Source organism: Cotesia glomerata, linkage group LG2 (assembly GCF_020080835.1).
Source record: "Cotesia glomerata isolate CgM1 linkage group LG2, MPM_Cglom_v2.3, whole genome shotgun sequence".
NCBI classification, from domain to species: Eukaryota; Metazoa; Arthropoda; class Insecta; order Hymenoptera; family Braconidae; genus Cotesia; species Cotesia glomerata.
Genome location: NC_058159.1, coordinates 5,626,822 through 5,652,466, shown reverse-complemented (window position 1 = coordinate 5,652,466; position 25,645 = coordinate 5,626,822). Strand labels below are relative to the sequence as shown.

Below are 25,645 nucleotides of genomic sequence, written 5' to 3'. Positions count from 1 at the left end.
TAATAAACTCGAATAATTTTTTTTTTATAAAGACTATAAATTTAAAAATTAATAATGTACCTATTGTGCAGATTTCTATGCAGCAATTATTTTAAAATAAGCTTCAAGCGACTTAGTCTAATGATTTACAAATAAATAAAATAATTTTCTAAATTAGACTTTGAGCTTGAGATAAAAATTCTAAAATTTATAAAAATTCTCACATTAATATTAAATAAAAATGACATATATTTTAACAACAATAGATATATTTACAAAAGTGAGAATAATTAGAAAATTTAAAACAAATATCATCCTATTTTCCTATACTTCATTCGACATAGTAAGCATCATTGAGTCCTGGGAAAGTTCGTCCATCGACTGCTCGGAGCCTGAAAAAACTGGAATCGTCAATTACTTATTGACAAATTAATACCATCAAAAAAATTATAGTCATTGTTTAATATTATATTTAAATAGGCTTACCGTGGTTATGATACATCGACGGAGTGGGACTTTTGCACGCGGCAGGACTTAATTGGTTTGGATGCCCCTGATTGTGTTGGTGCTGTTGCTGATGTTGGAATGAGTAAGTTAAATGCAAGTTTATATGCCTGCCGAAGTCTCCAGTTGTAGCGGAAGAATTCGGGGGTGACTGGTGAGCTATTTTGAATCAAAGAAAAATCATTGATATTTAGAAAAATATTTTTAGGGACACAGAAAAAAAAATTTTAATTAATTCAATTTAATATAGAAATGAATTTTTAAGAATTTTGACGTTGAATTTTATTAAGTTTAAAAGTTTTTTGATCATTTTTAATGCACTGAAAAAAAAATCTTGAATGAAGAAAAAAATTCTTGAACCAAGAAAATAATTTAAAAAAATTTTATTGAATTTAATTAAGACAAAAAATTCTTGAATCAAGTAAAATGTATTTAAACCAAAAAAAAATTTGGTAAGAACTTTTTTACTCAAATCAAGAAAATGGAATTCTTCAAAATTATTTACTTGATTCAACACGGAAAAAAGAAAACAAAAATAATTACAGTATAAAATGTAAAATCGGTCCCGTCGTAATTAAACCTAGAAAAATTACAGTTCGAAATAACATTTTTCCAAATTAAATTTTTGAATTTAATTTTCAGAGCTTTCAATGTAAATATTACATTCTACAATGTAATTCTTATAAAATCTGTAATAATTACAATCTGAAACTGTAACTTGTTCAGTTTTCATCAAGAAGCGCCAGGTTGCATTATATACTGTAATTCTTCGAGTTTTCTTTTTTCCGTGAAATTAATTTTTTTTCTGTGAAGATTTTAATAGAAGTTAAGAAGAAATATTACGAACAATGTTGGCCTTTCATTTTCCCGGTGTGTAAGTGCTTTTTCTGTCTAGCTCGAGAGTTTTGAAACCAGACTTGAGTGACTCTTTTACTGAGTCCTGTCACATGAGCTATCCTTTCGAGGTCCTGGCCATCGGGGTTGCTGTCTAATTGAAAATTTGCCTGGAGTACGGACAATTGCTCCTCGGTGAAGGTTGTTCGCACGCGTTTGGCTTTGTTACCACCTTTGTGTCCGCTTTCGGAATCACCACCTTCTGAAATTAGTTTTTTAAATGAAATTTAGTATCATTGGAAAGGTTGAGACCTGAATTAGTGCCTTTTCAATGTTTCATATGTTTTTCTAAAATAGTTTATTTATTATGATAAGTTTTCGAAGTAATTTTAAATAGATTCTAATTTTGCGATAAACAAAATTTGTTTATTTATTTATTTTGTTTTGTACACGTGAATGCGGTGATATATCGAAAATTAATTTATATAATTAAGAGTCTAAGAAAAATTTTTTAACGGGTATATCTTTATCGTAAATTGGGTTTGATATTTTTTAGCGATAGTTATTTATGATTTAAATAATTGAGAGAGTAATAAAGAAAATTTTATCACGAGCATATTATTATTTTTAAAGGAATTTTTATAGTTTAATTTAGTATGATCAGAAAGCTCGAGACAAGAATTAGTGCCTTTTGGTTTTATATATTTTTTATGTCAAGTTTTTGGAGGACTTTTTAATAGTTTTTTGGTTCTATAAATTTGTTCCTTCACATTTGTCCATTAAATTATTTGTAATTGATCCTGTGATAGCACTATTATTTTTAAAATTTATTTAAAAAGTACCCAAACTATGTACATGGTGATTATAAATATAAAAAAATCATTAAGGCAAAGTTTTCTTATTCATAATATTTAAATCTCGGCTGTCGCATTGTGACTGCAGATTGCTAATTTTAATAAATTGTTTATAAAATTACACTAAAATAAAGCATTGATAAAAATTTATGAAGTGAATAGATTTATAAATAATCTATCGAATATTCAAGTGGTTATTATTAATTTTTTATTGCTTAGAAGAAATTTATGAAACTGCAACACTAAAATGCGGGAAAAAAATTAGGAAAACGGTTGACTCTGAAAGCCATTTCTGCAACTTCCCGCTAATTCCATACTTAGGCGCTTAAAATTGCACCAATGACGTTTTTGAGCTCTTCGAGCTCAAAAATAAAATTTATGGGTTATTTTGAGCTCTCTGAGCTCAAAGAGATTGCTTTCCTATACTTTAAAGCCCTTCGAGCTCAAAAGTCTGATAGAGATTTAATAAGACACTATTTTTTGAATTTTTAAACCGCAATAACTTTTGAATGAATAAACCGATTTTTACGCGGTTAGAAGCATTCGACGCAGTTTTTGAAGCCTCACAAAGAATCTTAAATTTTGAATTGATCGCGCTAGGAATTTTGGAGTTATTCCGAAAAAACACTTTTTTCGGTTTTCTTTCGTTCACGATATCTCTCGAACGAATCAACCGATTTTGACCGGACTGGTGGCGATCGACGTGGTTTTTTGAGGTTAAGAGCTGATTAGTTAAGCCGTTTAAAAGTTATTCCAAAAAAACCACATTTGAAAAAAACACACACACACACACACACACACACTCAACAGGGAGATGGACACACCGTCTCATACCGAAGATCGACGTTTGGCTAATCCGAAGTCATGGCGAGGTCAATTACTATCTGACGCAGTTGTTGTCAGGACATGGATGTTTTCGGACGTATTTTCACCGCTTCAAGCATGATGATTCACCGGAGTGCCCGTCCTGCCCAGGAATCAATGAAGACGCGGAGCACGTTTTCTTTGAGTGCCCACGATTTTACCCACAGCGAGATGAGCTGGAGATGATCCTAAAGAAGAAAATCCAACCAGAGACAATAGTAGAAGCAATGTTGTCATCAAGAGCCTCCTGGAACGCCATCAGCACATTTGCAACAGAAGTCCTCATAGGCTTGCATTCCATCGAAAGAAGAAGAGCAAATGACAACTAGAAGAAAGGTAAAATAACACCTTAGCTACCAGAAGAAAGAGCAGTAGCTAGATCCTCCCCTCACGAAGTAATGCCTAACGGCGGTTTCCATGAGGGATTAGGGGAAAGAGGAAAAGGGGTTTAGGGTTTAGTGGGTAGGGGCGCTAGCGTCGAGTTTTAGTATGACACTGCGTCGAGTCGCCACATATCCAGGCCAAACAACTATGCCTAGAATCCGTAAAAAGGATTCCCTCCCCTTAAAAAAAAAAAAAAAAAAAAAAAAAAAACACACACACACACACACATACATACATACATACAGACACCGTGACAACCTCGCGGGGATAGTCAGGGAAGCTTCCTGTGACCTTCAAACGTGACCTTCAAACGTTATTGAAACAATAACTTCCCGATTTTTGAAAATCTTCGATTTTCTTAGCGGGAAGTTAAAAAATTTTTATCTTAATAAATAGTCAAAGAGAAGAAATTAAAGCTGGTAATTATTTTAAAAGAATTAATAAAGTATAATTGATAAATAAATACGTGAGAAATCTGACCATCAGACGAGGTGTTGTTGCCCTCGACAACATCAAGATAGTGGGCCTTGCATAGCAATCGTGTATCCAACAAGGCGAATTGTTCGCCAGTAGAGAGTTGTCGTGAACAAGCGTCGCACGCGAAACAAGCCAAGTGGTAGACTCTCTCCCTTGCTCTTCTCACCCAGTCACCGGCGCTTACACTTCGTCCGCACTTAGCGCACTTAGCACCGAATGCTCTGTAAAAAAAATAAACTATATAAATTATAACTTTTTTATCTAATTCATTTTTATGATTAATTATTACTGTTATCAATTAATCTACTCTACTTTTATTAATTATGCACATTTTTTTTTATTTAATTAAAATATTTTGTTGATGTTATTATAATTATAATTATAATTAACCTTGTGGAAGATAAATTACTCTTTGGGTGGTTTGGAACAAACTTTAACTTCTCTGGAGTAACAGAGATACATATTTGATTGGTCAATCTTTACATGTAGCTCATCCGGTAGCTCGGTACATGTTACATATATAATATCTAATGATTTAAATAATAATAACAATAATTAAAGATAGGGTTAAATATTTGCATACATGAACCAATTATCATTCCTGTTTTGTAAATATATATTTATTTTTTTTTTTTAAGTAATTAATTTAGATTTTAAAAAAATAGTAAAGAATAAATATAAAATAGAGTATTTAAATAAATTTTTTTTCAAAATTATTTAAAAAAAATAATAATTTCTTAACAAAGTTTATTATCTATATTATTAAGAGAATGAGAAAAATTTTGTCTCCAGGATAGTCATATGATAAAATCGGTTTTTTTAGTGAAATTTAGAGTCATTGCAAAAGTCTTGACTTAAATTTGTGCTTTTTCAAAGTATCATGTCATTCTCACCGATAGTCAATTTATGATGGTAAGTATTTAGGCTGCATTCGAAAATGCTCTATCTCTAGATACATAATTAAGAAATTACCTTATATCTTGGGAACTGTTGACATTTTTAAAGATATAAGCTCATCCCGATGTTATACTCATCGAGACCTTTCATTTGAGTACCCACATCAATTTTTCATATATTTTTATATATATTATATATATATGTATATATGAAAAATATATCAAAATACATGTAGGTACTCAAATGAAAGCTCTTGATGAGTGTAACATCGGGATGAGCTTATATCTTTAAAAACATCGATACTTAAGAAAGTACAGTGCAATTTAACATAATTGAGAAATGACCTTGTATCTTGTGCACTATTGACATTTTTAAAAATATAAGATCACTCCGACATTACACTAATCAAGACCTTTCATTTGAGTACCCACATCAATTTTTCATATATTTATATGTATTATATATATGTATATATGAAAAATATATCAAAATTCATGTGGGTACTCAAATGAAAGCTCTTGATGAGTGTAATATCGGGATGAGCTTATCCTATTTATTTTTATTTTTTATTTATTTATATACTAAAATTGATGGTAGAATAAAGTTAGCTTAGCATCGAAAATATGGACCCTGATTCCTTATTGGTTCAAGATTAGAGCGCGCGATTTGAATTTCTAGTATCTTTAAAAACGTCAATAGTTAAGAAAGTACAGTGTAATTTAACAAAAGCCATTACTTAATAAAGCAAAATTTTATTTATTTATAGTTCACAAGTCACAGCAGTCACATAGTGACTGCGAGGTTGCTAGTTTTTTTATTATTACAGTAGATACTGTAATAAATAATCTTTTAAAATATTAATTAATTAATTAATGTAGTTTATATAATTCGATTCAAAAGTGAGCCTTGAACGTTTAAATAAAATATTTATTAATTGGCTACGCTGTACAAGTGTTTTAAGATGTACGACTGGGGTATTAATATTTTAGAGCAAAATTGTGAGTATTTGAATTTTAATGAAGAAATGACCTTATATCTCGTAAACTATTTATTTATTTATTTATTCAAACAAAGGCCCAACAGCAAATGCCATTGACAGGGCCACTTAGTACATTCTTATTGGCAACAGATAAAATGTAATCAACATAATTAACAAAAGCTTACTTAGGATGTTGCAATTGCTCTAAGCCATATAGTTACAAGAACATCCATACAAACAGCAATATTACAATATTATTACTAATTATAAATTACAAAATTTACATAAATCACATAATTTACATAGTGTACATAATGTACATGATGTCCGAGGTTTTATGTGTAATTTTAGTTTCTTATAGTGAGGTTAAAACAGATGCTAAATCATTGATAGACATTTTTAAAGATATAAGCTCATCCCGATGTTACATTCATCGAGAGCTTTCATTTGAATACCAACATCAATTTTTCATATATTTTATATATTTATATATGAAAAATATATCAAAATGCATGTGGGTACTTAAATGAAAGCTCTTAATGAGTGTAACATCGGGATGAGCTTATATCTTTAAAAACGTCAATAGTTAAGAAAGTACAGTGCAATTTAACAAAAGTCATTATTTAATAAAGAAAAATTTTATTTATTTATAGTTCATAAGTCACGGCAGTCACATAGTGACTGCAAGGTTGCTAGTTATTATTATTGATTTTTAAAAATTAAAATCATAATAAATAAATAAAAAATAAATTTTCAGGTGTCACTAAAGAATTTCTTCTCTAATTATTGAATAAAAAATGAAGTTGCTTTGGTGAAAAAAAAATAAAATAGAAAAAAAATGAAAAGAAGAAGTAAAGATATAGCGACAATGTATTTTTACTATCACCTTGGATCTCATCTGCTGAGAGAATAGTTAGTTGTCTATATACAGTAAATATAAAATGAAAATAAGGAGTAGGATATTGAAGACTTGGATGTAAACGGTAGCCGGGTGGCGTGTTGAGGCGTCTGGACAAGACGGCACACGCACAGACGAGGATGAAGCTCGTATCCTATCCGATTGGATGAATGGCCAACGAGTTTAGTATTATAAGGCATACCAGGTTGCCAGGAGATGGTTCTGTCGCCAACACACCAGAAGATTTCTCTGTCCTCTGTTTTCTATCTCCGGTTGTTTTCTCTTCCTCTTCCTCTGCCTGGTACTTGATTCCGCTCTTGGCTGTTGCTTTGGATCGGGATCAGGGCTTCGATTGGGGTGAGCCGCTGGTGGCCGGTAATTAAACAACGACTAGCGGCCATTAGCCCATTATCATATTCATGAACACGGAAAGTGCATCCCGATTCCGACGTCAACGATGCTACCGAGCAACTTGCCATCGCTCTCTTGTTATACCTCCCGCGTTTATTACGGCCTATCCTCTTATATATAATATAATTTTTTTTTTTAATTCTTTATTTATTTTTTTACTATCCACACAAATATTTTTTTCAGTTTTTTTAAAACCATTTCGCATTTAATTGTCGATAGTGTTCAACAAACTTCTACTATTTCTGGGTTATCTTTTATGTTAATTATCAATTATTATAAGTAAGAAAACTAAAAAAAAAATAATTTGATTCAAGAGAAAAATTATTTTTAAGTTTGATAATTTTAAATCAACTTTAATCAAATTAATTTTTTATTCAAAAAGTATATAAAAAACATTTCTTAATTATTTATAATTTTTTAAACTATACACAGAAAGAAAGGTTCACTTGAGCCAAGAAAATATTTTTCTTCCTAATTATTTACTTGGGCGAAAAAAAAAATTTTTTTTGACACAAGAAATTTTACTTATTCCAAAAAATCAATTCCCTTGCTTCAAGAAATATGTATCTTGATCCAAGTCAATTTATTTAAGTCAAGAAAATTTTCTTGTTTTAAGAAAATTTCTCTCTTGCTCCAAAAAATTAAGTTCTTGACAGAAGTAAATTTTCTTGTCTTGAGAAAATTTTTCTCTTGCTCCAAAAAATTAAATATCTCGATAGTAAATTTTCATTAATATTTCTATTGACTAACATGTCAAATAGGAAGATCAAATAATATTGAATCATTTTTTTTCATTCAATATGTACAATTGCGCGCTAAATCTAAAATGGGTATCAAATATTCAAGAGAAAAATTTTCTCAGGATGAGAAAATTTTTTTTCTCAGCTGAAGTAGGTGGCGCTGCTTCCCTAAAGTATCTAAAAATCTTGATCAAATATAAAAATTTCTTGTATCAAGTATTTATGATAATTTGAATTAAGAAAAAATTACTTCCATCAAGAATATAATTTCAAGAAAAATTTTTACTTCGGCCAAGACAACTTCGGTTTTCCTTCGGGCGACTGAAAATTTACTTGAGCCAAGAATTTTGTTCTCCAGTCAAGAAATCTTTCTTTCTGTGTAAATTTATTTTCATTTTTTTTTTTTAATTTTTTATCTCTAAAATCATTTTTCTTTAATGAAAGTAAATAAAAAAAAAAAAAAGCATTATGGAAAATATAAGCTTAGAGGGTTAAAAATAATTTACAATATACTTTTGCAAAGTCTTTGTTTCACTATTCTAAAGCCTGAATATCAAACTTATATACTTGACGTGGGCGAATATCCTAAACTTCTTATCCTCAAGCCGATGTCCATAAACCGCCCACGTGGCCGCGGCCGGATGAGCGGATTTTAATTCAGAGTGTCTTTCCTTGCAGATTATTGTTTAGTTATTCGTAGTGTCCAAAAAATTTACGTTGAAAGTTTCGAAGCATTATAAAAAAAAATGTAATTTTTATGAAAAAAATTTTATAAAAAAGTTTTTAAAAGTAAACTTTTTTTATGAGGTTAAGAAAAAAAATTTATTTTTTAAAAAATTACCAAGAAATTTATTTGTTTCAAATTTTTTGTTGAAAATTTTTTTTTTTGGTTTGAAAAAAAGAATTTCAAATAGACAACTTGCAAAATTTCATCAAAGAATTTTTTTTTCTAAATCTAGAAAATTAAAAAAAAATTTTTATTTCTTCAGTTAAAATATAAAATTTTTAACAAATTAATTGCTAGTTTTTTTTTTAAATAAATTTTTCTCAGTGTATGAAATAAAAAAACAAAAAGCTTTCTCAATTTGATCCTGCATCTTCTCTATATTCTCCGTGGACTACTTAGATCCTTAAATTCAAAAAATTACACTGTTCCATGACCTTTAATCTTTTAATAAATACATATGAATAAATTACAGATGTGTACAAAGAAAGAGACGGGAATTAAAAATAAAATAAGTGATACGACCTCAGGGGTAGAGGAAGATAACTTTGTAAAATTACGAAGCAAATTCCGCCAGACCTCCCGCATAGTCAATTCATATATGACCACACTCAAAACTCAATAACCAATAACACACGATCATCGATCACCCGAAAATCAAATGCTTAAGCTTTAATTTAAGATTATTATTATTATTATTGTTATTTATTATGTATACATATAACACCTTTGCTATTTTTTCACACCTTACGTCTCTTTACACATACTTTTTAAATTGATTACAGTTCAAAAGGTTCAATAAATAAAATCCTACAATTAATTTTTAGTTTTTTAATAATTATTTTATATCAAAGGTCAGCAAATTTTTGCATGGGAAAATTTTAACCAATTGACGAGTCATTTTATAAGTTACATTTTTATACGAGTACACATTGGAGGTAAGTTTAGACAATTTTTTTGGGGAAAAAAATCAAGATTTTTTTACAAAATTTTGAATAGATAATTTTGAAAAATTCTGGAGTCAATAAATTTTTATCTTGACAATTATATTTTTTCTTAGAATTTTTAATTATAATTTTTTTCGTAATTTTTCGTTGTTAAAATCACTAATTTTTATTTGAATAAAATAAAATATCTAGATAAAATATTATTGAATATACAGAAAAATTTTTTATAAAATTTAATTATAAAAAAAATATTATTTAAAAATTTTGAAGCCTGAATTCTAAGTAAAATATTACGAAAAAATGATAAAAAACCTTTTTTTAAAGGAAATTAAATTCTTTATCAATAAGTTCATAAATTTTCTTGAATCTCTTATTAATACATAATTTTAATTAAAAATTAAAATTAAAAATTAATCCGTGTAAAAAATATTATTTTATCTTTTAAATATTTTTAAACTAAAAAAATTCAATCAAAATAAAAAAAAAAATAAATTTACACATGCAAAAAATATTATTTTGTCTCTTAATTATTTTTATATTAAAAAATTTTCGTCAAAATTGAAAATTAAAAAATATGCGCTCGTAAAAAATATTATATCATATTTTGAGACTTAAAAATTTTTCTATAAAAAAATTAAGATTGAAATTAAAAAAACTATTTTTAACAAAAATTTTGATTTAAATTAATTTCTGGCATCAAATGAGCAAAGAAGGGATAAATTGTAACAAACAATAAAATTAAAGTATCATAAATATAAATAATAAAAGAAATTTGAGAAAAAGTCGTTGTGTACTGGGTTGGAGTAGGAAAAAAACGGAGAGAGAATATTATAATGAATGCAGATTAAAAGCATAGAATTAGATACTTACAAAGCGTAGTCGTGCCTGCAGTAAAGCCTCATCCCTCTAAGGAAACAGGAGTGCTGATCATGAAGAGGCCTGGCGCATGCACAACACCTTAAACACCTCGAGTGCCATGTTCTCCCGCCGACGCACAGGACAGTTCTCTCGCGAACTCGCTCTCCACAGCCACCGCACTCCATTACTCCTGGGCCAGGTGACAAGTCCGAAATCATTCCCGTAGTCGTTGTTCCTGTCGCTGTCCCCGTCCTTGTTGCTTCGCATTCTCCCTCTATTACCTCCTCTCCCTCAGTCTGTAATAAGCGCGATTGTTACTTTATTTCATATTCAGTTCCAATTCCATCAATAACTATTTTTTATTTTATTGTTATTATTATTTATAATTTATAATTATTCGTCGCACGTCGAATTATTTTAATGGAAACATTTTTTTAATTCATCAAGAAATTATTGGAAAAATTTACATTATAATAATAATAATAATAATAATAATAATAATAATAATAATAATAAAAAAAGCAACTTTTATTTTATTATAAAGACAAGTTTTATAAATTATTGATTAAAAAATTAACAAATTAATTTTTAATAAATAAAAAAAATTTATGTAAATAATTTAAACAAATTAAAAAAATATCTAAATTATTAAAATAAAAAATCATAAAAAATAAATGAACTTAAATTATTAAAAAACTAATTTAATATTAAAAAAAAAATTATAGGAACAAACAATGTTTAATTTGTCAGTAAAAATGCTCTATTTCTAGCTACATAATTAAGAAATGACCTTTTACCTTGTGAACTATTGACATTTTTAAAGATATAAGCTCATTCCGATGTTACACTCATCGAGACCTTTCATTTGAGTACCCACATGGCATTTTTCATATATTTTATATATATGGTATTCGTGAAATATATAAATATATAAAATGTATGAAAAATTGATGTGGGTACTCAAATGAAAGCTCTTGATAAGTGTAACGTCGGGATGAGCTTATATCTTTAAAAATGTCAATAATTAAGCAATGACCTTGTATCTCGTGAATTTTTGACATGTTTAAAGATATAAGCTCACCCCGACATTACACTTATCGAGACCTTTTATTTGAGTACTCACATCAATATTTTTTATATTTATATATATTATATATATGTATATATGAAAAATATATAAAAATGCATGTGGGTACTCAAATGAAAGCTCTTGATGAGTGTAATATTGGGATGAGCTTATATCTTTAAAAACGTCAATAGTTAAGAAAGTACAGTGCAATTTAACAAAAGTCATTATTTAATAATGCAAAATTTTATTTATTTATTACTCATATGTCACGGCAGTCACGTAGTGACTGCAAGGTCGCTAGTTTTTTTATAATTATTTATAAAAAATATTGAGCAGTTATTAAAAAATTCAATTTTTTATTATATTACAACGACAAAAAATTTCCAAACTGACAAAGTTCTAATTTATCTTTGACCAGTGATACGATCCTCATAAACTCTGCTAAAAAAACTATTAAATAGAATGAAAATTAAATTAACCAACATCTGAAAATTTTTGTAATTTATTTTATTGAAAAATTATTAAAAGAAAAAATTTCACATATAGAAAATTTCAAAAATAATCCATGCAATTTTTTAAAAATAATTTTTTAGTTCTAATTTAACTAATAAAAAAAAGTCAAGAATTATTGAACATCGGCTAATTTTAGTATCATTAAATAAAATGATAAGTTGACCGACGTTAAAAAATGTTTGTATTTTTTTTTCAACAATTAAATTGCGAGTAAAAAAAAATTGCCCTTATAGTTTTCCAAATTTCGTACACGGAAAGAACAAGATGACACTGGATATAATCCCAAACTATACTCAGTGAAAAAAAATTTCAGATAACTAGTATAATCCAGATATCAGGCAGTATAATCTGGATTTTTCTAGCTACTATCTAAAAGTTTTTTTCACCACTGATATCACCGAGTATAATCATGGATTATATCCAGTGTCATTTTGTTCTTTCCATGTAGATGTGAAATTTTTTCTTTTAATTTTCTTAATAAAAAAAATTTTAAATATCGGCTTATTTATTTATTTATTTATTTATTTTATTTATTTATTTCCTTTATTAAAACCCAACAGCCCATAGGGCCAATGACAGGGTTACTTAAATGATACATAGTTGAAGATACAGACAGAGTATTAACAATATTAAATAATGTACTAAATGACTCAATATAAACCAAGCTTTAATTCTTAGGTACTAATTATCTTAATTTCTTATATTAATCAATTTAACAAAATTTAACAAAATTTACGACTCATTTTTGACCAGAATCCAGTGGAGAGAAAAAACAATTTATTTATTTTCATTCGATTGTCAACAATTATTATTATTATTATTATTATTATTATTATTATTATTATTATTATTATTATTATTATTATTATTATTATTATTATTATTTAATTTCAATCAAATAAAGCCCCCGCAAAATGATTAAAGGACGAAGCACAATAACCTCAAGTATCTCTAAATACCGAAGCCAGAATTTATCCGGTCTTCTTGGACAGTCCCCGTTGAATTACAACTAAAATTTGGAGCGAGGACTGTGAAAAGTTTACACCTCTCTCCTCCGCTGTGTCTAATCGCCTCGATTTGTTCAGTACACCAAAAACATAATAGTAATGCCTATAATACCAATAAACCATCTGGTCAACCGGAAAAAATATCCCGCAGTGTGAAAAGTCACCGCCAATACAAAACCAGGACCCGGATAATAATTCAAAAGGACTCTCGCCCCCTCCAAGTGTAAGCCACAAGCCACAAACAGAATTGAGATTTTATTATTCACAAATAAAATTTATATGAAATGGAGCCTCGACTCTCTTCGGACCCAGCAGATTTTAGCTGTCTTTTGTGAGGCATCAACTGCTCGAGCCTCAAGCCCATCCTACCCCAGTCTATCAGAGGTCTATCATGGGCGCGTAGCTCGAATAAAACTCCCCTTGTGCGTATAAAAGCGTGCCTTATTGTCGTCTGTCCCATGTATGCTGCCAAACATGAACCTCCAAGTTTTGTACAATAATAGGAATGCTCATCCGGACCGACGGGATGTCCTTTAGCGGTCTTGTTACACCAAATTGCCACAGTTATACGTTACACATGTGTGCAATGTAAAATACGGCAATGTTGGAGTGTGTTTAGCTGAGAACTGCCGAAGGGGATTTTTATGGCAAGGGTGCTTCTGGTTGGAAGGTGAGAAGAGCAAGATATAGACAACCCGGGATTAGATACTGAGTTTTAGATTTCCAGCGCAGACTCCAATCGTTGGGGCGTGCCTCGGCAATCTAATGGGTATCAAGGTGTTAGGTGTAAGTGTCAAGATATAGCTTGCGGGTTTGTTGGTGTACATACCAATAGGGGATTTTTAATAAGATTGAAATTGATATTTTAATCTGCTTAGGGAGTTCAAAATTTCGGATGGAAAATTTTGTAATTAATAATAATAATTATTATTATTATAATTATTATATACTGATAAAAAATCAAGTTAATTATTTTCATGAATTTTATCGTCTTAATTTAAGTAGAAAAATTTTTAAATTAAGAATTTTGGTTCAAGTAATTTTTAAAATTGAACCCTTCAAAATTTTCTTGGCTCGAAAATTTTTTTTTTTTTACTCGAATTAATTTTTTTTCCTTTGTAAAAAAAATTAGCGAGTTTTTCCTTCATACGTTTATTTACTAAAAAAGTTTTTTATAATTTTGGAAATTATGTTCTATATTATTAAGAAAATAAGAAAAATTTTGTTTCCAGGATAATAGTCAATTGATAAAATCGGTTTTTTTAGTGAAATTTAGTGTCATTGCAAAGGTCTTGACTTGAATTTATCATTCTCACCGATAGTCAATTTATGATGATGTATTTAGGCTCTATATCTCTAGATACATAATTAAGAAATGACCTTGTATCTTGTGAACTATTGACATTTTTTAAATTATAAGCTCATCCCAACATTACACTTATCGAGACCTTTCATTTGAATACCAACATCAATTTTTCATATATTTTATATATTTATATATATATATATATATATATATGTATATATGAAAAATATATCAAAATACATGTGGGTACTCAAATGAAAGCTCTTGATCAGTGTAACATCGGGATGAGCTTATATCTTTAAAAACGTCAATATTTAAGAAAGTACAGTGGAATTTCACAAATATCTTGTGAACTATTGACATCTAAAGATATAAGCTCACCCCGACATTACACTCATCAAGACCTTTCATTTGAGTACCAACATCAATTTTTCATATATTTTATATATATATATATATATATATATATATATATATATATATATATATGAATATATGAAAAATATATCAAAATGAATGTGGGTACTCAAATGAAAGCTCTTGATAAGTGTAACATCGGGATGAGCTTATATCTTTAAAAATGCCAATGGTTAAGAAAGTACAGTACAATTTCACAAATATCTTGTGAACTATTGACATTTTTAAAGATATAAACTCATCCCGACATTACACACATCGAGACCTTTCATTTGAATACCAACATCAATTTTTCATATATTTTATATATTTATATATATGAATATATGAAAAATATATCAAAATGCATGTGGGTACTTAAATGAAAGCTCTTAATGAGTGTAACATCGGGATGAGCTTACATCTTTAAAAACGTCAATAGTTAAGAAAATACAGTGCGATTTAACAAAAGTCATTATTTAATAAAGCAAAATTTTATTTATTTATAGTTCACAAGTCACGGCAGTCACATAGTGACTGCAAGGTTGCTAATACTATTTAATTAAACAAGTGAAAAAAAATGTATTAGTTATAATATGATTAAAATTATTTTGGACTGTTTATCTAAATAAAAATCTTCAACAGTTGCATATAAATGCAATAAAAATAACTTATCTTAGTAACAATAAATAAATAAAAAGAAAAAAGTTCCTGACATATGTGCGAATAAAACTAAAAATCAAAGCCGATAAAAAATTTGAAAAATGATCAACGTGCGAACATCGGGTGCCCTTACATAAAATCTTTTGTACTTGTGTGTTTTCTCCCTCGTTTGTTTCTGAATTGAAGCCAACCGCAGAACACTACGGTACATTTATCCAATCACATACAAAGTCTATCTCAGGATATATAAATAAGTTTTGTTGTAAACCTGCAAAGGGATACAATATGATACAACCGTACTTACACTTCACACCAGGTATTATTATTTTTTAAAATAAATATAAATATCTCGAGAATTATATAAAAAGTGACGTGATTTCTCACTACGATTAACCATCAACCTAACCGCCTAGCAAAGGACCTACGAGGCCTGTGTAGGAATAAATATCAAAGACGGAAGATTTTTATCTTTTAGATTAGTGTTTCAACATATAAATTGTATACTACTGTGTAATAAATTATCAAGCCGTTAAGCTTTTAATATTATTCTTTTAATTCTTAGCGACAGCCAATTTTATAAAATTGAGTTCTTTTAAATTCATGTTTTCCATTTTTTTATTTTATTTTTTTTTTTGCTATCAATATATATTGATTTATATTCACAATATTTTACTGGTAATTTATGCGCATATTTACTCTAAAATAATATGTATTCAATGAAACTATTTTAATCAATATTTTTTTTTATTCTTTAAACTAAATAAATTTTTATAGTTTGAGATGACAAAAAATTTTTAACTGTTTCTATAAATGAAATAAATTAAAAAAAAAAATTAACTTGAATCAAATAAATAATTTTGAAGAACTTGATCTTTTTTATTTAAATAGAAAAATAAAAAAAAAATTTTTTTTTGGTATTTAAATAAATTTTATTTGATTAAATAATTTTTCTCTTAATTCCCTTTTTTTTTCTTAAAGAAAAAATTTATTTTGAAAAAAATTAATAAATTTGTTAAAAATTTTATATTTTAGCTAAAGAAACAAAATTAATTTTTTCTTTAATAAACTAAATAAATTTTTATAGTTTTAGATGACAAAAAATTTTTAACTTTCTATAAATGAAATAAATTTTATACAGAAAAAAAAATTAATTTGAATCAAATAAATAATTTTGAAGAACTTGATTTTTTTTATTTAAATAGAAAAATTAAGAAAAAAATTTTTTTTTGGTATTTAAATAAATTTTATTTGATTAAATAATTTTTCTCTTAATTCCCTTTTTTTTTCTTAAAGAAAAAATTTATTTTGAAAAAAATTAATAAATTTGTTAAAAATTTTATATTTTAGCTAAAGAAACAAAATTAATTTTTTCTTTAATAAACTAAATAAATTTTTATAGTTTTAGATGACAAAAAATTTTTAACTTTCTATAAATGAAATAAATTTTATACAGAAAAAAAAATTAATTTGAATCAAATAAATAATTTTGAAGAACTTGATTTTTTTTATTTAAATAGAAAAATTAAGAAAAAAATTTTTTTTTGGTATTTAAATAAATTTTATTTGATTAAATTATTTTTCTCTTAATTGACTTTAAAAAAAAATTATTAATTTTTTAATAATAAATTTGTTAAAAATTTTATTTTTTAGCTAAAGAAAAAAAATTAATGCATTATTGTTAATTTTTGTCAAATAAAATTTTTTTCTCAGTGTATACAGTTAAAATAATAATTACAAATAAATAAATACCTGGATAAGTGACATTGATATTACATACAGTTATATTGTATAATAAAAAAAAAATTAAAGCGACATAAAAGTATAGGGTAGTAAAAAAGTATGGATATATTTCTGAATACTTAAACTTATACCTTCTAAAGAAGAATAACTTGTATCGATTTCAATGGACTCACAGCTGAGTGAGTGAAGAATTAAATATAATATGAAGAATATAAAGTTAAGAAGTGACACGAAGACGTTACGGATTTAGTTTGCCCATGATATGACTTTGTAGTACATTATAAGCTTAGCTGTCTTGCTCTGGCGATATTGACCTGGTACGCTGTATAGTAATGCGTAGACACGATATACTGGGAAGAGTATAGTGGGCCAGACCACGACCCCCCGTTGGGCAGCCTTTCGGCTTTTAAAGTCATACCCAGGCCCCTCGAGAGAATAAGTTACAGAAGAGAAACCGAAACCACTTGAGATCCCAGAATGGGCCTTTGGTATTCATTTGAATAGACCTACCCAGAATATATATGTGTATACTGGGGTGTAGATTCCTTTTCCTCAAAAGTTTGATACTTTAGCCACCGTCAAGTGTTGTCTGGAAAAATATATCGAGTGCTGTTGATCGACAGACTTAACCATCAATAATATACACATAAGTGTGGGATGTGTGGAAAAAGAGATGAAAGGTACTTGAGAGTTTTTTGATATTTTTAAAATCCGTATCATCGGATTTGCCTCACTGTGAACGGAATATGATGTCTAATATCTTGTCAATAAAAAGGGAATTCCAGAGGGATTTGCAGATCATTTTTGGGGTTTAGATTTTCCTGGGAAAGATAAATTTTTATGGCTTAATAAAGATTTTTCTTTTTTTTAGAGAAAAATAAACATTTTTTGGTAAACTTGGAGAAAAATAAAGAAAAATTCTAAATAATCTTTCATAATTTAAAAATATCAAATTTATTTCATTTAGAATGATTGTTATTTTTTAATAAATGTTGAAAACTTTAAAGATATATTTAAATTTATAATAAAAAGTAATAATATTTACTTTTATCTTTTCAAATACTAATTTTTCTTAGTAATTCTTTAAAATTGTCGGCAACGCTTTGGTAGAAGTAAAAATAAAAATCTCTGCTAATGTTTATCAAGTATTTGGTACATTATTAAAAACAAAATTTTTTAAATTAATCCAAATTTACAATGAAAAAACATTAAATTGATCAAAGAGAAAAAATCTCGAGTTAAGAAAATTATTTTAAAAAATTTAATTGGTTTTAAATAAAAATTATTAAATCAAATAAAATTTACTTAAAGTGGACAGAAAAAAAATTTTTCTTCGGGTAAAAAATTTTTTTTTCGCTCATAAAATTCTTATTAATTCAACGAAAAAACTTTTTTTTTGGTGCAAAATAAATTTCTCAATAAAATAGCTTTTCTGTTTAATTAAAAGACGATTTAAAATTAAAAAAAAAAAATTATTTGCAGATCATTTTTGGGGTTTAGATTTTCCTAGGAAAAATAAATTTTTATGGCTCAATAGGAATTTTTCTATTTTTTTAGAGAAAAATACATATTTTTGAATAAACGTCGAAAAATTCGAAATAATCTTTTATAATTTAAAAATATCAAATTTATTTCATTGAGAGTGATTGTTATTTTGTAATAAATGTTAAAAGTTTTGAAGATATATTTAAATTTATACTAAAAAGTAATAATATTTACTTTTATGTTTTCACATAATAATTTGTCTTAGTTATTCTTTAAAATTGTCAGCAACGTTTTGGTAGAAGAGAAAACAAAAATCTCTGCTAATGCTTATCAAGTATTTGGTAAATTATTGAAATTAATCCAAATCTACAATGACAAAAAAAAATAAAATGGTTAAAGAGAAAAAATCTTGAATTAAGAAAATTATTTTAAAGAATTTAATTGTCTTTAATTAAGAAAAATTATTAAATCAAATAAAACTTACTTTAAGCGGACAGAAAAAAAATTTTTCTTGGAGTAAAAAAATTTTTTTTTCGCTCAATAAAATTCTTTCTTATTAATTCAACGAAAAAACTTTTTTTTTTGGTGCAAAAAAAATTTCCCAACAAAATAACTTTTCTGTTTAATTAAAAGACGATTTAAATAGAAAAAAAATAATTACTTTCTAAAATAAAATAAATTTTGTTAAGTATAAAAAAAAATTCCTCATAAATTTTTCCTAAAATATATTTTTATACCGCTGCTAATTCTCAAACCATAAATCAAATTTTCATAATACCACTTATGGTAAAAATCTATTTAAGCGTTTTTCAACAATAGCCAAGAGTATACCCGCGCCTATCCAGGTGACATCTTGACAAAGTGGTCGACTATGAGCCCCGAACTATTTAAAAGTTCAAAATTTATTAAATAATATTTCCACAAGCGCAAGCCCACATAGACACATACAAACTACTTTTCATCCAATCCGGATCCAGCCTGGTCGTTATTCACACATAACGCCACAAATAATACACTCGAGATGGATTTGGGTCCAGTCTATCTTTGAATAAAATGAAAACTAAATAGAATAGACCGAAAACTCGAGTAGACAGAGAATAACTTTAGAAGTGTATGTGGGCACGAGCACGAGCCTCTTTACGCCTTCGTAGAAAAATATAAAATTTCCATTACTTAAAAGTGTCTTTTATTTTCCTTTTGGTCTACGTGACGAAGAAATATCTCCTTAAAATGACAATAGACCCCCAAGCGCGCGCAAATTCAATAGACAGCCACTACACTCCAAATCCATTTAAACTATTATATTATACATATAATATAGGATTTTAGTTTTCTGGCTCTTTACTATAAACTATATATAATAATGCTTGGATCGACATTCACAAATACCTATAACATTATGCAGTGAGTTCATGATGTGATGGTATCGTCACGCGTCCAAAAGTTTGACGCCACATAATGTACGTCGTCCAAAATAGCCAGACGTTAAAAACTTTTATCATTATGGGGTTGTTACTTTTTTTTCTTTCTGCTCTCGGGCTCATTTTTTCAAACACTTATATACTCTGTATATATATATATATATATATATATATATATATATATATATATATATATATATATATATATATATATATATATATATACTCGAACCAAAAACAGCGATCAAAAGCCACAAGCCCATCTGATTTGTACGGCATACACGCGTTCCCTTATTATATTGTTGAGTGCCCCAATGGGGCGCCTTGATCGTTTTAGGATATCACATTCAATACTATTTTTATACACACCAACCAATGTCCAACGACTTTGAGGCTTCCGAAAGGCTCACGCGTGTTACATTCCGGTCATTATATACTCTCACGTCGATAGATCAAATTGTTTTGTCCTTTCGTTTATTTTATAATAAATAATATATTAGATACTATGATCATATGCAGCTGCTAATTTATCATAAATAGATTTTTCATTTTAAGAAGAAAATATTAATATATTTTTGCAATATTTTTTTTTTTAATTAATTTTTTTTAAGGAGTTTAATTGATTGTTTGCAGACTTTTAAAATTTTTAAGACGAATTTTTATTAATTTTCAATAATAATTCAAGTCGAATGGTGGTAGAAAAATTTTTTTGAAATTTTTTTTCAAGAATGTTATTTTTCAGTTTTTATAAAATTGTTTTTTTTTGGTCAGTTACAAAAAAAAATTTTTATTTCAAAATTTTTTTAAGAGTATTATTATTACTAGCAGGTCGCCCCGGCTTCGCACGGGTATTTCACAAAAGTTTTTAAATTAATTATAGCCTAGATGCAATATAGCCTATGTCACCTGGAGATAGTGTAGCTTCCCAAAACGGTGAAAAGTTTTCAAATAAGTTCAGTAGTTTTGGAGCCGATTCAATTTAAACAAACAAACTAACAATCAAATTTTACCTCTTTATAATATTAGTATAGATTATTTTTAATTCAATTTTTTTATTTTAAAATTGATGGTTTTAAGTTTTGATATTATGGCGAAAATATTAGGCTTAGAAAAAAAAGGAGGAGCATGCGAATATTCGAATTTACGAATTATTTACCTCAAATTCGAATCATATATTCGAACTTTATTTGAATAATAAATGTATTCTTTGGGAGTTTTTAAATCTAATTCGCCCTTATTTACTCGAATACAGAGACAGAAGGATCTAAAGTTGAAAATTATAAATGATCTTTTTGAGAGTTTTAAAACCGAATTCACACTACACAGTAATAGTATTTTTCTTACCTAGGGCAGGAAAATAAGAAATGTCTTAGACTACATGTAATTGTTGACCGAGGCGAAGCCGAGGTCGACAAACATGTGATCTGAGGCTTTCTTATTTCCTGCCCGTGGTGAGAATACTATTTTTCTCCTCGACGGAGGCGGAAAGCGGCATTTTCATTTGGCGCAGCGGGCGGAAAATTGACGCTTTCCGCCCGGAGGGAAGAAAAAAATTTTTCGTCATTGCATAAAGTGTAAAAATGTTTGTGTAGAATTTAACATTTTAGTATGTTGATTCAACACAATAGAGTGTTGATTCAACATAAATTGTGTAAAAAAAGTCATCAACACAAATTTTTGTGTTAAATTTAACGAAAAATTTTTTACTCTTCAATTCACCCAAATTCGCTCAAAATTGGACACAGAAGGATCTAACGTTCAAAATTATAAATGATCGTTTTGAAAGTTTTAAAACATAATTCACATTAATTCGCCCAAATTCACGTTGAAAATTATAAATGATCGTTTTAAAAATTTTAAAACATAATTCGCCCAAATTCGCTCAAATTCGGACACAGAAGAATCTAACGTTGAAAATTATAAATGAACTCTATGACCACTTATAGAAAATTACTATCAAATTGGGAGTCTGTAGAAACTAAAGTGTGAAACTTAAAAATTTTCATTGTTAATACCCACCCCCGCAATCCCCTGTGGGATAAAATATCGTAAAATTTATTCATAAATGATTTTTGAAAAATTAATATTTAAAAAAAAATATAAATTTAGGGTAAAATATTTAAAAATTAAATTTAAGTGTAAAATAACTTAATTTGATTACACACTCGCACAATAAAAATGGCTTATAAAATAAAATAAATTACAACAAATTTATAGAATTTATCAGGCGGTCTCGTAAACAAGACTTACTTTATTGGAAATTCATTTAACAACTAAAACCGATTATCCGACAGATATGCGGGCTTTTTAATCGGATCACTGTTACGAAATCATAAATACACATTTGAGTCTCATTTAAAATACTTACACGTCCCACACGACAACTTACAGGCAAGCATTAACAGGAGTAGTCCAGTCAAACTCATATACATGCAGGATAAACTCCCTTAACATCTTATCGCTTCTTTATGAACTTCTTAAACATTATTATTCAGCCGCTTGTGTGGCCATATCTGCTAATTTAATATCTAACCGCAAAATAGCGACTCGGGCGTTTTGATTATTTTAAATTTATCTCTTGCTCTTGATAGTGACAATGCGACACTTTTTCGCTTGGAAAGATTTAATTTTTTTTTTTAAATAATATGAAGATCCACTGGCTATTTATGACAGTGCTTGTCCACCAACGCTTGCAACCATCAGCCTCATCAGGCATTATAAATTGACAAAATATATATATTTATGTATGAACAGTTTGATATTTGGTTCTTCGGGTGTTATATTTCGGTCCAAATAAAATTCAAATGCGGAGGCGGAGAAAATAAATAAAAACTCCGGGTGTATAAATAATTCTATATAATAATAATAGCTGCTATACGCAAGGTAAAATGTAAGACTGTTGATAATGTACCATAAATCGAATGGCCACAGTGGATAACAGGAGAGAAGAAAAAGGAAATAAAATATACACATGCAGAAGAAAGAAAAATCCTTAAGAGTCGCTTCAAGTGACACACGCCAGTGACAGACGTGAATAATTATCAATAAATTTTCGTCAGCCTTTATATGCACACCAGACGACGTGCATGTGGGATATTTTATTGTACCTATCATTTTATTATTTTTACTTGGTTTATCATTAATCCTTCGTATGCCGGATCCTTGTTTCAAGTTAACTTTATCGGATCATTAAATTTGTTTTTGTCTTCCTGGATCAAGCTTTTGGAAATCTAGTTTTTTTTTAGTTACATAGAAAAAAAAGTTCACTTGAGCCAAGAAAATATTTTTCTTCCTAATTATTTTCTTGAGCGAAAAAAAATTTTTTTTTGACATAAGAAATTTCACTTATTCCAACAAAATTAATTCTCTTGCTCTAAGAAATACGTATCTTGATCCAAGAACATTTATTTAAGTCAAGAAAATCTTTTGGTTTTGAGAAAATTCAGCCTCTTGCTTCAAAAAATTTAGTTCTTGATAAAAGTAAATTTTCTTGTCTTGAAAAAATTTCTCTCTTGCTCCAAAAAATTAAATATAAAGATAGAAGTAAATTTTCATTAATATTTTTATTGATTAACATGTCAAATATGGGAAGATCAAATAATATTTCATCATTTTTTTTTCATCCAATATGTATTATTCAAGAGAAAAATTTTCTCAAGGTGAGAAAATTTTTTTCTCAGCTGAAGTAGGTGGCGCTGCTTCTCTAAAGTATCTAAAAATCTTGGTCTAATATAAAAATTTCTTGTATCAAGTATTTATGATAATTTGAATTAAGAAAAAATTACTTCCACCGAGAATAGAATTTAAAGAAAAATTTTTACTTCGGCCAACAGAACTTCGGTCTTTCTTTGGGCATCCGAAAATTTTCTTGAGCCAAGAATTTTGTTCTCCAGTCAAGAAATTTTTCTTTCTGTGTAGTTAATCTACAGATGGTTTTCAATGTCAAAGGAATAATTACAAATTTTATTGGAATTTAAATTGCACAGACAAAAAAATTTACTTAAATCAGTTAAATAATTTTGAAGAATTTTATCGATTTGATTTGAGTAAAAAAATTCTTAATATAAGAAATTTTCAATCGCTGAAGTAAATTTTATTTAATTAAAGAATTTTTCGTCTTGATTCAAAATAGTGAAACTCTTTTATTTTCTTAGTTCAAGAATTTTTCTCTTAGTTCAAGTTAATTTTTTTTCAGTGTGTTCTAAAAATTTCTTCTTTACACTGATAGAAAGATTAATTTAATTTTTATTAGGAAAATTATTTAATTAAAAATATCATTTTTAATTAAATAAAAAAAATTTTATTTGAATTAAGAACAATTTCTTACACTGAAAATAGTGTATTTTAAAAAAATGGACGTTCTTTTGAGAAGAAATTAATTTGTTAAAAATGATTTTTTTTTAAGCTGAAAAAATAAAAATTTTTATCACAGTAATTTTCTTAATTAAAAAAAATTCATTCAATTTGAAAACAAAATAATTTTAAATAAAAAATTTTTGAATTTCTTTTTTCAAATTTAGAAAACTTTTTTTTAGCAAGAAAATTTTTATTTCTTCAGCTAAGAAATAAAATTTTAAACAAGTTAATGTTTTAAAATAATTTTTTTATCAAAATATACATTTTTAAAACAAAAACTTTTGCAAAATTACCTTATAGAATAATTTTTATATTTTTTGCAGTATAAAACATTTGTTTTATATCAATTGTAATTAAAATTCATATAATTCAAACTAAAAAAATCAATAACTAACGAATAAATTTTATAAATAAAAATATTAATTGAATTCAAAAAGCAAACAACTTAATTACCTTCATATTAATAATCCGTAATCTTGAATACTGAATAATTAAAATCAATTATGTCACAACAAATCCAATCCCGTTATAAATTAAAAAATATTGTTATTATTTATAAATAACAATAAATAAAATTTTAATAAATAAGCCTCCAATATTTGACACTAATCATTGCACACAAATCATAAAAGTAATTAAACGATCTAAGCCCATGTGATATATGTATCAAATAATAATAATATTAATGAGCGTCGATAATTTAAGAACAGATTGATTAAAGCTGAAGGATATTTACATAATGTACATACATGGATGATATATTTATAAAAGTAAACACAATCACGATAACACTGAATCGCGACAGAGTTGTCTGATACGCGCGGCTTGGACATCAAACCACGGCTTGACGCACGGCTGCGTTGGCCGAGGATTAATCCCAGGACTCGATAGGACGATCGAGTTACTTGAAACTGAATGCTTGCGAGAATCGCAGGGGGCGTGGTTTTGATGTCAAGGGGCGGAGCTTAATTATTTCGCGAAGTGATTGGCCGATTATGTTACGCCTTTTTTCTGAAACCCGCCTATCAGCATCTGCAAAAGATTTTACGAGAGATGAGAGACTGTTTGCTGCTCTTCCCTTTTATGCCGATGAATCTAGTAGGGTGAACTGCACCTGGCAACCACCACCAATCGATAGTTACAGAATACTCAAATAAATATTGATGTAAATAAATATTGTAACCAGAAAATTTTTTTTTTTTTTTTTTTTTTTTTGGCAGAAAAAATAAATATTTACCTTTGCTTGGAGAACTTTCAGGTTGACAATTGTCAGAAATGATTACCGGGCTGCTTAATTAGTTACTTTTTAATTTTTCGGCTGACCATATCAGTTTTTTTC

At 27.6% G+C, this 25,645-nt stretch overlaps 1 protein-coding gene across 2 annotated transcripts; it reads right to left on the bottom strand.

Annotated features, from left to right (window-relative positions):
- Positions 1–220: 220 nt before the first annotated feature.
- Positions 221–25,192, bottom strand: LOC123259483 (LIM/homeobox protein Awh). Of its 2 annotated transcripts, none has more exons than XM_044720024.1 (6): positions 24,760–25,192; positions 10,363–10,646; positions 3,900–4,117; positions 1,331–1,579; positions 466–642; positions 221–371 (listed from the first exon to the last, which is right to left on the bottom strand). In XM_044720024.1, the coding sequence occupies exons 1-6, from the start codon at positions 24,763–24,765 to the stop codon at positions 304–306; spliced, it is 1,002 nt and encodes a 333-aa protein (XP_044575959.1). In that variant the 5' UTR covers positions 24,766–25,192; the 3' UTR covers positions 221–303. The 2 variants fall into 2 exon arrangements, with proteins under 2 accessions (XP_044575959.1, XP_044575957.1); XM_044720022.1 differs by having other exon boundaries at positions 222–380.
- Between the last annotated feature and the right edge of the window lie 453 nt (positions 25,193–25,645).

Excerpts from the sequence above, each read along its gene's own strand:
- LOC123259483 (XM_044720022.1), bottom strand. Across the intron at positions 4,118-10,362 it reads TGCAGGCACGACTACGCTTT|AGCATTCGGTGCTAAGTGCG; the intron begins GTAAGTATCTAA and ends TTTTTTTTACAG. Across the intron at positions 1,580-3,899 it reads CAACAACACCTCGTCTGATG|AAGGTGGTGATTCCGAAAGC; the intron begins GTCAGATTTCTC and ends AACTAATTTCAG.